Source organism: Canis lupus, chromosome 24, assembly GCF_011100685.1.
Source record: "Canis lupus familiaris isolate Mischka breed German Shepherd chromosome 24, alternate assembly UU_Cfam_GSD_1.0, whole genome shotgun sequence".
In the NCBI taxonomy this organism is placed as follows: Eukaryota; Metazoa; Chordata; class Mammalia; order Carnivora; family Canidae; genus Canis; species Canis lupus.
Genome location: NC_049245.1, coordinates 32,147,526 through 32,162,225, shown reverse-complemented (window position 1 = coordinate 32,162,225; position 14,700 = coordinate 32,147,526). Strand labels below are relative to the sequence as shown.

Genomic DNA, 14,700 nt, shown 5'->3' with positions numbered 1-14,700 from the left:
CTCAAGTAATCTCATAGAAACATCATGCAATGGGGAAAAATACACTAGAAGCTGTGATGGAGAATAATGGGATAAGCAGAGTGATGAGGAGGTCAGAGTCTTTGAGAAGGCAAAGAAAAATGAACAGGAGCCAGCCATGTGAAGAATGAAGGCAAAAAACATTCCAGGCAAAGGGAACAGCATGTGCAAAGCCCCTCAGCCTAAAAAGAGCACCGCGGGGGAGACAGGGAGGGGAGAGGAGTAAGAAGACCAGGGTGGCTAGAATGGAGTCAAGGAGGGGGAGGCTGGCTTTGCTCACTACCATATCCCCAGCACGAAGCCTGGTGCCTCAGACAGAGCAGCTGGTAATAAGGCTGAAAAAGCAGGCAGGGGCTAGATTGCACCAGGATTTATGGACCCAAAAAGGCATTTGATGTTATCTACACACCAGGGAAAGCCATTGGAAGGTCTGAAGCAGAGGCCTGATTTAGGCAAGTAAGACTTCACCAAGGCATAACAGAGAGCCATTGTGTGGTTTTGCCCAGAGAAATGACAGGATTCAATTTACACATCAGAAAGATCTTGATCGTGGCCTGGGTAGCTCCTCAGCTCATCCTGATGTGTGACTTGTGGTCACTGAATAGTAAATGTCTCCCAAAACCAAGTATCCCCAGCTGGCATGTGGGAGGTAGCCGCCTTTCAGAAAAGCAAGACAAAGCAGCAAATGACAGGATGTGTTGATGGAGCATCAGATGGGCACAGGGCTGTCAGCAGATGGAAAATTGTCCCAGAGAACGCCTCAACAGGGTCGTGGCTTATTGTTAATGTCGAGCCATTAGGAAAACACAATTATGTGCTTCACTGATACTGTAAGACATAATCTGAGACAGAGTGCAAACATTTATCGCTTTCCAAAAAAAAAAAGAGGTAAGACAACTAACACAAGAGCCACTGGAGGAAATGCTTGCATCGTACAGGTGGCTGGACAAACCCTCCAGCTTGTTGGTTTTTTTCTCCTTTTCATTTAAAGTCAAATGTTTGGCTCTTGGGCATCCATGGATAGATTTGGAAAGGTAATTAAAATGAACTATCCCAGGTGCTTAAACATACATTATTATCTCATTTAATTTCATAAGCAGGTAGGCACTAATAACCCCATTTTATAGATGAGGAAACTGAGGCCCAGAGGTATTAAGTAACTTTCCAAATGCCCCTGCTTCCCTCACCAGCTTTATCTCTTGATAGTCTGGTCCTCTCCTATGCCTTTGTACATGCTGTCCCTTCTACTTGGAATGCTTTTCTCTACCTTCTCCACCTGGCCAATTCATCTTCAAGCACCAACTGGGTGTACCCTCCTCTGGGAAGACTTCTCTACTACCCTGGCCTGGCCTGGTAATACCACACCCATTTGGAATTGCTTATTTTTTGCCTATCTCGCTAATAAGACTGTGGCTCCTCAAGGGCAAGGACCAGGTCTTAAACACTTATTCTCACCTGGCATCTACCATAAAGCCCTGCATACAGCAGGTAGTGAATGTTCTTTGCAAGGCTGAATGAAGGAATGCACTCTCAATAAGTTGCAAAGCCTGGATTTGATCCCAAGCCAATATGACTCCACAGTGTATCTCTTGGCCAGAGTTTATGTCTACATCTTATACAGATCAATTAGAAAACATAAACAAGCATGGATTATATTATAGCCATACTGAGAACATCATTCATCCTCCCAAAAGAGATCCCAAAAAGCACCACTTCTCTGGGGGAAACAGGATGGTGTATACCGGGTAAAGGGTTAAACAAATCCTTTTCCCTTTTGCAAGAGAATTTCACCTTTGTTAATTGTCTAGCGTAAGTGGAAACCTGATGAAGGTAAGATGTTAACGATGTCACTAGGCACCCCTGCTTATGGTAAAAATGACCCCTGACTGGTAAACTGCATCTGGACTGGAGATAACTATAAATAAATTCTAAATATCTGATAATGAAACCAAACTTTTCCTGAGTGAAGGGACTCTTACAACTGTAGGTTTCTTGCAAGAAACCCCTGAAGTGAAGACTATGAAATTGTTACAGGAGCTATGGGTCCTTTGGGGAATAAGGCTTCTGAGCCAGGGTGACTTCCAAACCCACCCCTTGTGGGTCTCATTACCTTGCACTTACACTAAAACCTGGGAGAGTGGGGGTGGGGGGGCAGGCCAAGAGAAGAGCTGGAGGCCACCTCCATGGATTAAGGCAAAGGCCATGGCTAGAACTACTCCTGCAGAAGAGGAAGAGATCCTGTGCCCTGCTGGCAGGTGCTGGGTCCTGCCCACCTCTTTCAAGGAGACGGGGACCAAGTGTCACCCATGTGTATCTTGTGAGTCTGAATGTTTAACTGAACCTCATAGAGTCCCTGTGGGAAAAACAACGAGAAATAAGGGAAATGATACAGAGAGAAAGGAAACCATACCAACCAAAACCACCATTATACCTATTCTGAACAGGAAAGTTCCTGAGACTCTACCATTTATACCATTTATAAAAGACAAAAAATATGGGATGGAGACTATGTTTGCTGTCCTACAAAAGGCCCAGGTGACCTGAGTGGTAGCTGGCAGCAGGAGTGAGGGAGGGCATGACTTACATGATCTCCCAGAGGCCTCACCACAAACCTGAGAGGCAATTACGGTTATGTGAGAACACTGGAGATCAGAGAAGTTAAGTGATAGGTCCTAAGTCATACAGCTTGTAAGTGACAAGATATGAAACCAGGCACTGCCATTGAACTCAAAATCACATATGAATCCACCACCTGATTTTACAAAACAATTAACTTACAGCTCAGGTGAATGTATAGAATAGAAACAAGCATGGGGGTTGGGGTGAAAGGACCTCTGTAAATAATGTAGGTAGCACCCTCTAGGCATTCAGTAAATATTTGCAAAATAAATGAGCAACAAAAGGCCCAGGGTCCATATTCCACATTATCAAGTTCAGTTCGAGTCAAAACAGCAAAATGGAACAATAAAATTTATGCATGAGATTGACCCTGGGTTATACTACTGAGTTGGATTCATTTCCAACAAGTTTCTAAATCATTCCTGCAAATTAGGCCCAACTTCAAGATAAGCACGTTTTAATTAGCTGTAATGTGAAGGCATTCTATTACCAAGTGATGTTTGAAGTTGAAAACCAAGGCAGAAGGCTCAGCTGGGAATCCTCAGGCCCAGAAGAGCCAATGCATTAACAGTAAAACCAAGGGACAAGCTGATCCACTCCTGCATCCCAGCAGAGAGTACGAACTCCACCTGGCACGGTAGAGGCTGCCCAAGATAGGAACAGAGACAGCACACTCTGAACTCCAGCTCAGCCAACCAGCAACTCTGCTGCCTTTTGTAATGTGACCTACTTAGACCCCAGTTTTCTCACCTGCAAAATGGGGACATATGTGCCTGGCATAGTTCTTATGAAGGCTCAATGAGATGATACAAGAATGAGCCTGAAATGGGTAAATGTTCAGTGAATAAATTTGTGCTTATTTCTGCCCTACTTTTCTCCATAAGGTGGCACAAAATTTAAAAATAAAAATCAGTGAGAGGGGATGTTTTGTTCAAGATGTCAGACAGACACACACTTTTTGCTTCTCCTCTCTTCTAAACAACACTAGAATGGGAAAAAAAGATATATACACACAACAAAACATATACATACATTTATATTCATGATTCATACATACACACATATATTCATAATTCAGATAGATGGGTGGGTTAAAATGAAATAACTCCAAAAAGCCCCCATGAGAACAAAAGAAAGGGCTGGGGATCAAAAACACTAAGAGTGACAGGAAGTAAGAAGTGAGACAAAGAAGCCTATCAGCTCCAAGGGCACCAGCACACCAACATAAGACCTCTGGAAAAGCTATCATCCTAACTGAACCCCAGAAATCCCCGAAGAGAGGCAGCAGGGACTGGAAGCCCTGGGCCAGGGATGTGCCTAGACCTTTGGGTTAGCCTACAGACCTCAAAGAAGCTAACTGTTGAATCTGCCTTCAGGCTAAAGCCCAGGAGAAGGACTCAAATTAAATGAGGGATCTGCCTCAGGGATTCCTCCCTGTGGATAGGCATGAGGCTGGAAAAACAGAGGCACCAGAGCCCTTGAGTAACTGCTGGTCTATATGAGAAACAGATTCCCCCAACCTCAAGGGAGCTTGTCCCATGCACTAAAAGAAGTCCTCAGCTTTGAGTGTCCACCCACAAACCACACCAGGGCACCTAAAATCAACATTCATATTACTTACCCACATAATCATGGTTCTCACAGGCATTGAGGGAAGTCACAACTACAGAATAGATCAGTCTAGATCTCTGTTTACAATTAAATGTCAACCAAGCATTACCAGGCATATGTAGAAAATATCAGCATAAAAAGAGGCCTAATATGGACAGAAGAACTAACCACCAAGAAAACAGAGTTAACACAAAAAACAGAAGATAACTTTTTCACTGTATTATAATCTTCAAAAAGACTCAAAATATTCACATATCCATTAGAAAAAAGGAATGAGATGCTCTGATACAAGATCAATCCAGAAACAATACAAAATTCTGGGAAATGAAAAAAGTGACAATAAACTTATTAGTTTAACTGAAGAAAGGTTATGACTAGAAGTAATCCCACCCAACTTCCCTTGGGGGTTAGCCCTGGGGAATGGGGCTAAGAGGGCAGTGGGGAGAGGAAATGGGAATGGGTGGGCCCCCCCATGTTTTCTTTTACACCCTACTATATTTCTGTGTATCTTACAAAGAATAAAAACAAATTTCCAAAAAAGATGGCAGGACTCAAGATAAAGTAGGAAAATGACAGAAGAGGGAAATGAAATTGGGAAGTTAACAAGCAAAAGATATGTGTGATATCCCACACCTCCAAGCCTCCTGGGAGCTCAGAGAAGGTGGAAACAATAGGGATAGGATAGCCATGGACAATGGCCAACACTGAGGCAGGGACCAGGTGCAGAGCCTCTTGTTGAAGCTGTGATAGGACTCCAGCCCAAGGAGAAAGCCAGGTCCCCTGCCCAGACCTGACTCCCCCAGGCACAGCCCAGAAGCTTCTCTGAAATCAGTGTGGAGTCCTCTCCTCCACACAAGAGAGCGCATGACATCTCAGTAAGAGAAATTCATTCAGCCCCAGAAACTTCCATTAATAATGATTCTTCTTCACCCAGACCTAAGAAGCAATTATCCCACAGTTCTCATTCACATCATGAGATGAGAAAGAATCCTCAGCAAGTGACTCAAACACTCTAAAAATCGTCAACATCCTGGTCCTTGACTTCCTGGGAAGTCTTTTTTTTTTTTTTTTTAAAGATTTTATTTATTTCTTCATAGACAGAGACAGAGACACAGGCAGAGGGAGAAGCAGGCTCCATGCAGGGAGCCCAACGTGGGACTCCATCCGAGATCACACTCCAGGCTGCAGGCGGCGCCAAACCGCTGCGCCACCTGGGCTGCCCCCTGGGAAGTCTTTCAAAAGGAAGGGGAGTTTTTTCCCTAAGAGGCATCTCCCTGAAATAGGCACTTTGGTACTTCCCCTTCTATGCATTCATCCCCAGCGGCTGGGAATGTCACAGTTGTACCCCTCACTGGGAATCTCTTTGTCACAGGGAGCTACCTGGGACAAGGAGAGATGCCTTGATGCCAATGACTGGATGTAGTGAGAAACAAAAAGGCATGATCAGCTCTCTTGTCCCAGTTTGGCACAACTCTGAAGAGCTACCCCAGATCAGTGACCATGTTCCAGGCCAATGGAACATGCTTCTCCCTCTGCCCAATACTGCTTCCCTTACTCCCTTACAGCTACACTTCCTGGGAACTTCCCCCAAAATATATCTTCCATAGGCAACTCTCCATCTCAGAGTCGGTGTCCAAGGAAGCCAATGTACAACTCTCTCCACGGTGAAGGAGTCTGTCCCCATAACCTCTGGAGGGCCTGAAGAACTCAAGGGTCTCTGGGATACCTGACTGTGTCTTAGCCAAGGCTACATGGCCCAGGCCAACAACATGTCCCCAGTGTCCTAAGCCAAGGTGGGAAAACCTACTCACATCCCAGTCTAGAGCCATGTTCTCCTATGTATACTCCCCAGGCCAGCAACATCAGCATTACTTGTTAGCACTGCACCTTTTCAGCTCTTCCCTAGACCTACTGAGTCAGAACTTCTGAAAGGGGCACCCAGCGATCTGTGTTTCAACTGCCCCCCAGGTGATTCTGCTGCACTAAAGTTTGAGAAGAGCTTACTACTGGATGCAATCAAACACAAGTCATTAAGCTTTTCCATCAGCAGAAGACCAAGAGACAGCTTGGCAGCAATCTGATCCAGCAACATGAAACATTCCATACTCTGCTCCACACCTCTGGCTCCAAGGCACTCCTCTACTTAAAACCCAACCACCTATTTACCCCAAAGATATTAATGTAGTAAAACGCCAGGACACCTGCACCCCAATGTTCATAGCAGGAATGTCCACAATAGCCAAACTGTGCAAGGAGCCACAATGTCCTTTGGCAGATGAATGGATAAAGAAGATGTGATACACACACACACACACACACACACACACACACACACAATGGAACATTACTGAGCCATCAGAAAGGATGGATACCTACCATTTGTGTCGATGTGGGTGGAACTGGAAGGTATTATGCTGAGTGAAATAAATCAATCGGAGAAGGATAATCATCATATGGTTTCACTCATATGCAGAATATGAGAAATAGTGAAAGGGACTATAAGGGAAAGGAGGGAAACTGAGTGGGGAAAAATTAGAGAGGAAGACAAACCATGAGAAACTCCTAACTGGGAAACAAAGGGTTGCAGAAGGAGAGGAGAGTGGGGGGATGGGGTGACTGGGTGACAGGCACTAAGGAGGGAACTTGATGGGATGATCACTGGGTGTTATATGTTAGCAAATTGAATTTAAATAAAAATTTTTTTAAAAAGGAAAAACTTTTTTAATTTAAAAAATAAAATAAAGCCCAACCAGCTGGGATGTGACACTCTTTATGACAATCTCTGCTGGTGTCCCAGCTCCCCTGTAGGCAGGCCTCCTTGCCTTAGGCTGAGAGTACCCCCAAACCACCCTTCAGGCCCCCTTGCAGTGGCTCTTCCCTCTGCCTAGAGCACCCTTCCATGAATTCTACATGCCTCCACATAGCCCACCTGGCGTTTCCTTTAAGACTCTGCCCTGTGAGGCTTTCTTACACCCCTGGCACTTCCCCAATTACATATTTAATTAAAACTCTGCATTTTGAGGCATGTTACAAATCCACACAGCCTTTCATCTAGTAAATACAAGTTTCCCATTGAGTTGCTGAGCCTTCAGGATAAGGCTGGATCCCCTGGCACACAGTAGGGACTCAATAAAAACCTGCTGAACATCTGAGAAGCCCAGCAGTAAATGAGTAATTACATATTGAAAAACCACAGTCTTGTTGCTCATTCTAGCAGGCACCAGAAGTTTGCTGTTATACAGTAGCAAGTTTGAGCATCAGGATAATTGATCAAAATTTATTATCCCATGTTATACAGCATGTTTTCACTAAGAAATAAAATTGCAATTTACCACGACTCATTAAGTTAATAATTACTTACCATATGTTTTTATTGCTGCTCCCAAACCACACTGGAAAATCACTATGCAGGTTTTTGGTCCATGTACATAGGATGACTGCCAACCACGTGGATACAGAATTCACTGACAGTGAGAAGCAGGACTAAAATACTGAACAGAAAGCACACGCTCTTAAGCTCTACCACTCTCATCCCCATGACATTTTAGTTTACCTGCACCACATTTTCCAGTTCAGTGGTTCTCAAACAGGGGCACTTTTGCTCCGCAGGGGATACTTGGCAAAGCCTGGAGACTTTTTTTGGCTATTGTGGGAGGAGGTGCTAGTGGCACCTAATCAGTAGAGGCCAGGGATGCAACTATGCATCTTATAATGTTATAATGCACAAAACATCCCCCCCCCCCCCCCAAACAAGGAATTACCAGGTCTAAAGTGTCCACAGTGCTGATGCTGGAAAACACTGTTCTAGATCAAAGGAACTTCCATTTCTGTTTCTTCAACCTGAACCTCATAGCAACCGTATGAAGAAGGTATTACTGCCCCCTTGTATGGATGAGAAAACTGAGACCTGGAGCGGTTAAGTGAGGTACACAAGGTCACCAGCCCACTCCAACAAATGGTGCAGCTGCAAAGTGAACCAGTCTCCCCTGCCCAACAAACCCAACTCCCCTCCCACACAGATTCAAGAAGGAAACAGACGCCAAGGAAATGAGCAGGTCCTTGTTTATTCATTAGGCTGAAGGGTCCACCCCGAGACTATTTCAAACCAGATACAGGAAAAATATCAGACCCAGAGACCGAGGCATGGAAACATCTGATGTTAGGAGGACCCCTCCCCTGCAGCAGCTGGGACGGTTGGTCCTCCAGCATCCAGCACTGAAACAGGTTCCTCCAGCATTTTAATTTTCAATTGTGCAGCTCTTTATGAATAGAAATGAAAGCGTTTCCTGCTGGGGCCACAGGCTGTGTATGCATGATCTCCAACCTCAAGGCAACCCCATGGGGGAGGTGCTGCTATGCCCATTTTGCAGATGAGGAAACTGAAGCATGGGGAAGTTAAAAAACTTGCCTGTGCTGATGATGGCAGCATTCAAACCCAGTTCTGCGAGGTTCCAGGACTTAGACTGCCTTCATATCTTGAGACTAGTTCTAGAAAATCAGAGAGGCAAAATAGCTGGCCCTATGGAATCATATGGGGCTGGCAGTCCTGCAGGGGGATTCCTGGGATAAGGGTGAGGTGTGGAGTCTTGTTCTGGATGCATAGACACTCAGCTGCTCTTCCAGGTTTCCTGGCTGCTCTCTGTGCTGGGCTCTGTCCTCTGGGCCTACTTGGGTAAGCTCCTCTAGGAATGGCAGGTCAGCCAAAAGATTCTTGGCCCTGGCTATGCCCTAGATTTGATGCGCTCAGTAAAATCTTCTAAGAGCCAAAGAGATGCCAAGTTCCAAACTACAGAGGAAAACTGGTGAGCCTTGAATTCATTCATGCATGCATTCATTCAGCAAATATTTATTGAACCCCCTAAGTGTCAGGCCAGCTCTGGGTATGAATACAAAAGTGAAGGTAGACACAGTGGTTCCTGCTCTCTGAAGCATATCAGGGTGCATCTCCTCTAAAAGTATCATCTTCATCCTTCCTGGGTGTACTATGCTTTACTTACAAAGGACATGCCCAGGCTCCATTCATTATATCTCCATACCACAGCTCCCTATCCCATTAGACTGATGTTCACTGATTTGCCTTCCCTTTGCCAAGAGGGAAACAGAGGCCCAGAGAAGAGCACTGTCATGCTCAAGGTCACCTTGCAGAATGGGGGGTGGGGGGGGCGGGGTGGAGCAGCAGTGCTGGGCCTGAGCTGTGGCTCCTGACATTCATAAGGTACAGAAGTTTCGTGGTAAGGACACTTCAGGACAGACTAGGGGAGGGGGCTACAGTAAACACATTTAGATGGAAAGTAAAGAAGAGCTTCTTAACATCCTGCAGAGTCCCCAGGACCAGCCATCTCAGCTCAGAGCTCACCTGGCCCAGGTCCACCCACAACCACCTGTGCCCCTACAGAAACCAGCAGTGGGGACCTCACCTACCAGAAACGCTGAGCAGGCCTCACAAATCTTAAGTACAGGTGAGGTGGAGACAGCATCTCCCACTTCTTGTATTTTCATCCCAAGGAGATTCCAATAATTCACTAGCTGAGCTTGTGTTGATCCCCGACAAGATACAAGATGCTGTGCCCAGAGCTGTGTGGGTGGGGAGTTCCATCACTTACCCACGCATATAGTTCCTGAGTAGTTCTGGGTCAGGCACTGTGCCAGGTGCTGGGAGCCCACAGAAACCCGTTCACAAACAACCAAACCACTGCTACACAAAGTGTGGTTGCTGGACCACCAGCAGCAGCATCTGAGAGTTCATCACACATGCAAATTCCCACAAGAAGACTTGTAAAATGTTCACAGAGGCTTTATTCATATATTCATAGTAGCCCCAACCTGGAAACAAACCTGAACATCCACTGGCAGGTGAACAGATAAACCAATTGAGCTACATTCATACAACATAATATTACTTAGCAGTAAAACAGAATTACGGATATACACAACATGGATAAATCTTAACACTATGTTGAGCAAAATGAAAACAGATGCAAAGATGTGTATGTTGCATATGAAATTCTAGAAATTAAATACACTTAGTACACTGAAACTGAACTTAAATAAAAGCACTGATAATAGAAATCAGATAAGTCGTTTCCTGCAGAGGTGGGGATAGAGACTGTGGGCTGGAAAGGGGCATGAGGGAACTTTCTGGGGTATGGAAAATGAGCAAAATGTGAATTGGGATGGTGGTTACACAGGTGTTTGTATTTGTGAAAACTCATGGAACTATACACTTAAAATGTGCATTTTATTTTATGTCAATCATATCTCAGTAAAAAAAATAAGCAACAAATCATTTGCCCTAGATCACAAAGCCACAACTGGAGATTCGAACCCAGGTTTGTCAAATTCCAATGGTCTGTTTACACTAGTCTGCCATAGTTGATGAGGGGCCCCAGGGATTGCCCTCAGCCTGGTAAAGAGCCTTGTCAAAAGTCAGAATAAAGGGACTTCACAGATCCCCAAGGAAGAGTGTCATAGTCTCCCCTCAACTCCTAGAGACTTGAGGGGAGAGCACCTAAGTGTCAAGCTCAGAGTCAAGAAATTTGGGATCAGGCCTAAATTCTGCTCTTCACACACAGAGTAGTATACTCTGTGACTCTGTTTCCCCTCTATGAAGCAAGGTAGAAAGAGAGGATTAGTGGTTCCCAGCATGGGTCTACAGATCCTGGGAGCCACAGGGCCACAAGCTCCTACGCTTACTAGGCACTGTTATTACAGGAAATGACTAATGTGCCTGCCTCATACCTGGTAAGCTATTTTTCAAATGTAATGTTAATATTATTGTGATTAATAAAATAACATCTATCTCAGAGCAAAAATGAAACCATAGCAGCTTTTGCCATTACGTATTTTCTCAAACAAAAGATGGCAAAAGAACAGCCACTGCTCATGACTTGGTTTAAAGTGGCTGGAATCTCTGTGTAGAGTATCACTAAGGGGACAGTCACCAAGGGAACAGTCACCAAGGGCCCTTCCGGGTCAACTGCCCCACAGTTATCCGGCATCACTTGGGCAAATGCTTGCCCTTATGTTTCTCAGGCCTAGGCCCCTGTGGGGACAAGCCTCTTGTATGGACTGGAAGGACCAAGCCCCCAGTATGCATGCTGTGTCATGGTTCTGCGGCCCAACCTACAGGCCCCAAGTGTGGTCATGGCTGCATCTTGGGCCTCAGTTTCCCCTCCATGTTCTGATAGTGATCAGCTGTGAGAATGGAGCCTGGGCATTTCCCTCCCCAGGCCCTCACCATCAGACCCTGGTCACAATGTGCCCCACATGCCAACCACCAGCACTAAAGATGACTGCCCCCTTGGGATCTGCTACCAGCAGGCATCGGTTCACCGGGAGCTGAGCCCAGTGACTTCCCCTGCCTCATCCTGCCACAAGCCTGAAGACTGAGAAGCAGGTCTCACATCCAGGTGCGAGGTCACACCCTTCTCCCCGCCTACCTTGGTGGCCCAGCTGCCACCTCTTCCACCTGGACACACCCTCGGCTCTGGGCCAGAAGTCCGAGATTACAAACAGAAACCAGAATCACGGGCTTCTCATTCCCTGAGTGGCTCCTTCCCCGGCCGGGTTTCACACTGGTTCTTGGTGCCGAGTCAGGGCTTCATAGGGCAGCAGAATAAAGCAGGGACACAGCTGGGCGCCCCCCCCCCCCCCCCCCCCCCGCAGAAGGCCCGCATGGGGACCGCCGCACTCTGGCGGGGTTCACAGAAACCTCACTCTCAAAAGGCGCACTCCAGGCTCAAGGCCACGCACCCGCCAACCCAGACTTCGAGGCACAAATTCCCCGATCCCCACGCGCGCCCCCAAACCAGGGCCTGGAACCTTGCCCACTTACTGTGTTAAAAAGTAAAGCCAAGGGCAGAAGACAGTCCAGCTGCCCCCGCAGCCAGCGGTGTCCTCCTCTCTCAAGACTCCACTTGCTACTTTTAATCAATTTTCCCTCCACCAGACTGGAAACAGCCGAGAACCGGCCTTCCCTTCAGGACACCATCCCCCACTTCTAACCACCATCCCCGCTTCTAACTTGGCCGGCACCGGACAAAGATGATCCCACCCACCCGCTGTGAGACCTCGCGGGCCGCCCAGCTCGTCCTCGCCGGGCTCTCCTGGCCCCGGAGCCCAGGCCCCATCGCGGGGACTGCGGGGGCTTTGCCCTGCGACCCTCAAGGCTGCTCCCCGCGGGCCTGGCTCGGCGATCCCGGCCCCCGGCCCCCGGCCCCCGGCCCCCGGGCCCCCGTTCCGCGCGGGGCCGCCCCCTGCCCGCAGCCGCCACCGGCCAGGGGCTCCGCCGAGGCCCGAGGGCCGCCCACCCCGCCGCCGACGCGCACTCGCCGCGCCTCGGAGCCCGCGCCGCTCGCCGGGGCCGCGGGGAAACCCACGCGCGCGGTTCAGTCCGGGCTCCGAGGGGCCGGGCCGGGCTTCGCGCCCGCCGCGGGACGCGCCGACGGTCGGCCTCGCTAACCAAGTCTGAAAGTTCCCTCCGCAGCGAGGGGAGCGGTGCGGCGGCGCAGCTGCATCGCGGAGAGCGAGCGGATCCGACGTCCCGGTTCGGGGAGCCGCGCACGCGAGCTTCCGTGGGGGGCGGGGGGCCGGCGGGGCGCGGGGCGCGGGCGTCGTCACCGCAGCCCCAGCCCAGCGGGGAGGGCCGCCCGCCCGCGCTCCGTGCCCGGGAGGGGCCAGGCCTCGGTGGGCCGTAGCGCCCCGGGAACCCCAGGCCCCGCCGGGCGGGGACGGCCAGTGAGCGCGCCGCCGCCGCCGCCGCCAAGTGAAAGCCCCGACGCGCGAGTTAGAGCCCGGGGGGCGCGGGGGCGCGGTGGCGCGGGGCGTAGGGGCTCGGGGGTGCGGGGTGCAGGGGTGCGGGGTGCAGGGGTGCGGGGCACGGGGGCGCGGGGACGCAGGGGTGCGGGGCGCGGGGTGCAGGGGCGCAGGGGTGCGGGGCGCGGGGCACGGGGGCGCGGGGCGCAGGGGCGCGGGGCGCGGGGCTGTGCGAGGCGGTGTGCGGCCGGCGGGGCCCCGCGAGCGGGACGCGACTGTCGGACCAACTTCTTTGTGTGAGTGTCCGCGGCCGCGCCTGGGCGTGACGGCGACGGGGCGCGGAAGGCGGTGTGCCGCGCGAACGGGTGCCTCGTGGGCGGCGACGCGACGGCGGGCGTGGGCGAGTGGGCCCGACCGTCAGGGAGGCTTGCGGCGGGGCGCGGCGGGGCGGCGGGGCGGCGGGGTCGCGGGCAGCCGGTGCGCGAGAGCGGCTGTCAGGGCCGGGCCGCGGGGCCCCGTGGTGACTGTCGAGGTGACTTGTGCCCGCGGGCCGGAGAACTCCGGGAGGACCCCTGCGGGCGGCAGTGCCCGTCGGCGGGCGGACGCGTGCGGGTCCCCGCGGCCGGCACCAGGCGCCGGGGTCTCCGAGTCTCCCCGTCCACCCACCGACGCTCCAGCGGGGACGCCCGGGCCGCCGCCGCGCCCGCCTCGGCGCCCCCCCGCCCCCGCCTACCTTGCCGCAGTGGTAATAGTCCAGGTGCGCCAGGCCGGCCGGCTCGGCCCCGGGGCGCGCGCCCACCGCGGGCGCCGAGGGGTACAGGCGGACGTCCATGGCGGGCGCGGCGGCGGCGGCGGCGGCGGCTCCCGCGGGCAGTGCCTGGGCGGGCGGCGGGTGGGAGCCAGTGTGCGAGCGGGTGTGCGAGCGCGGGGGGCGGGCCGGGGGCGGGGCCCGGAGGAGCGTCCCGCCCCCGCCCCGCCCGCCCCGCCCCGCCCGCGCGCGCTATTGTTCCGGCCGCGGGCGCCGCGGAGCGCGGGGGCCTGGGCCCAGGGGAGGGGGCGCGCCCGGGGGTCCCCCAGCGCTGCGCGCCGGTGCGGACGGCCGTTTCCCATCCCGCCTTCCCCACCCACGGTGAGGGAAGGAAGAGACCCATCTGACACCCCTCCCCTGAAGCGGGACACTGCCCGCCCTAGACATTCAGGGAGTAGGGGGCGGGGGAGGCAGGCGGCGACAGGAGCACTTGTGTGGATGGGTGCCGCCGTGCCCGGGGGACCAACAGCCCAGCGCCTGCTGCTGCGGCTGTTAGAAGGTCCTCCGCGCTTGTCCCACTGATCCGAGTCACTGCGAGAGGGGCTCTGGGACTTACTGAGCATAAATTCTCACTTTACCTATGAGGAAACTGAGGCAAGGACAGTCGCTTCAGTAATGAAGCGCCAAGTGAATGGGCTCACTGCCTCCAGAGGATCCAGGTCTGAGACAACTGGGAGAAGACAGTGTAATGATAGGGAGTCAAAAGGCCATAGAAATGGCTTAGAAACTGAAGTTCTGAGGAAGGGTCCAGAATCTACCCGCCCCCCCCCCATCCCTAGCCCCTACCCCAAGTTCTGGAGAACCGAAATGGGATGGCTTCCATAGTGGAGCAGAAAGGTAATGGAAGCAATCTCCTTCTCCCACATTAAAAAGTTCCCTAATTCCTTACA

The 14,700-nt window shown here is 51.1% G+C and overlaps 1 protein-coding gene across 4 annotated transcripts in view; it reads right to left on the bottom strand.

Annotated features, from left to right (window-relative positions):
• Nucleotides 1–13,844, bottom strand: part of TOX2 (TOX high mobility group box family member 2) — a 132,652-nt gene extending 118,808 nt beyond the window's left edge. The window contains exon 1 of one of the 4 annotated variants that reach the window (XM_038572372.1): nucleotides 13,736–13,844. In XM_038572372.1, the coding sequence (XP_038428300.1) occupies nucleotides 13,736–13,834 (99 nt within the window). In that variant the 5' untranslated portion in view covers nucleotides 13,835–13,844. Of the gene's footprint in view, nucleotides 1–7,609; nucleotides 7,633–12,082; nucleotides 12,226–13,735 lie in introns of those variants that run through there. The other 3 variants (XM_038572373.1, XM_038572376.1, XM_038572375.1) reach the window with 3 other exon arrangements.
• Between the last annotated feature and the right edge of the window lie 856 nt (nucleotides 13,845–14,700).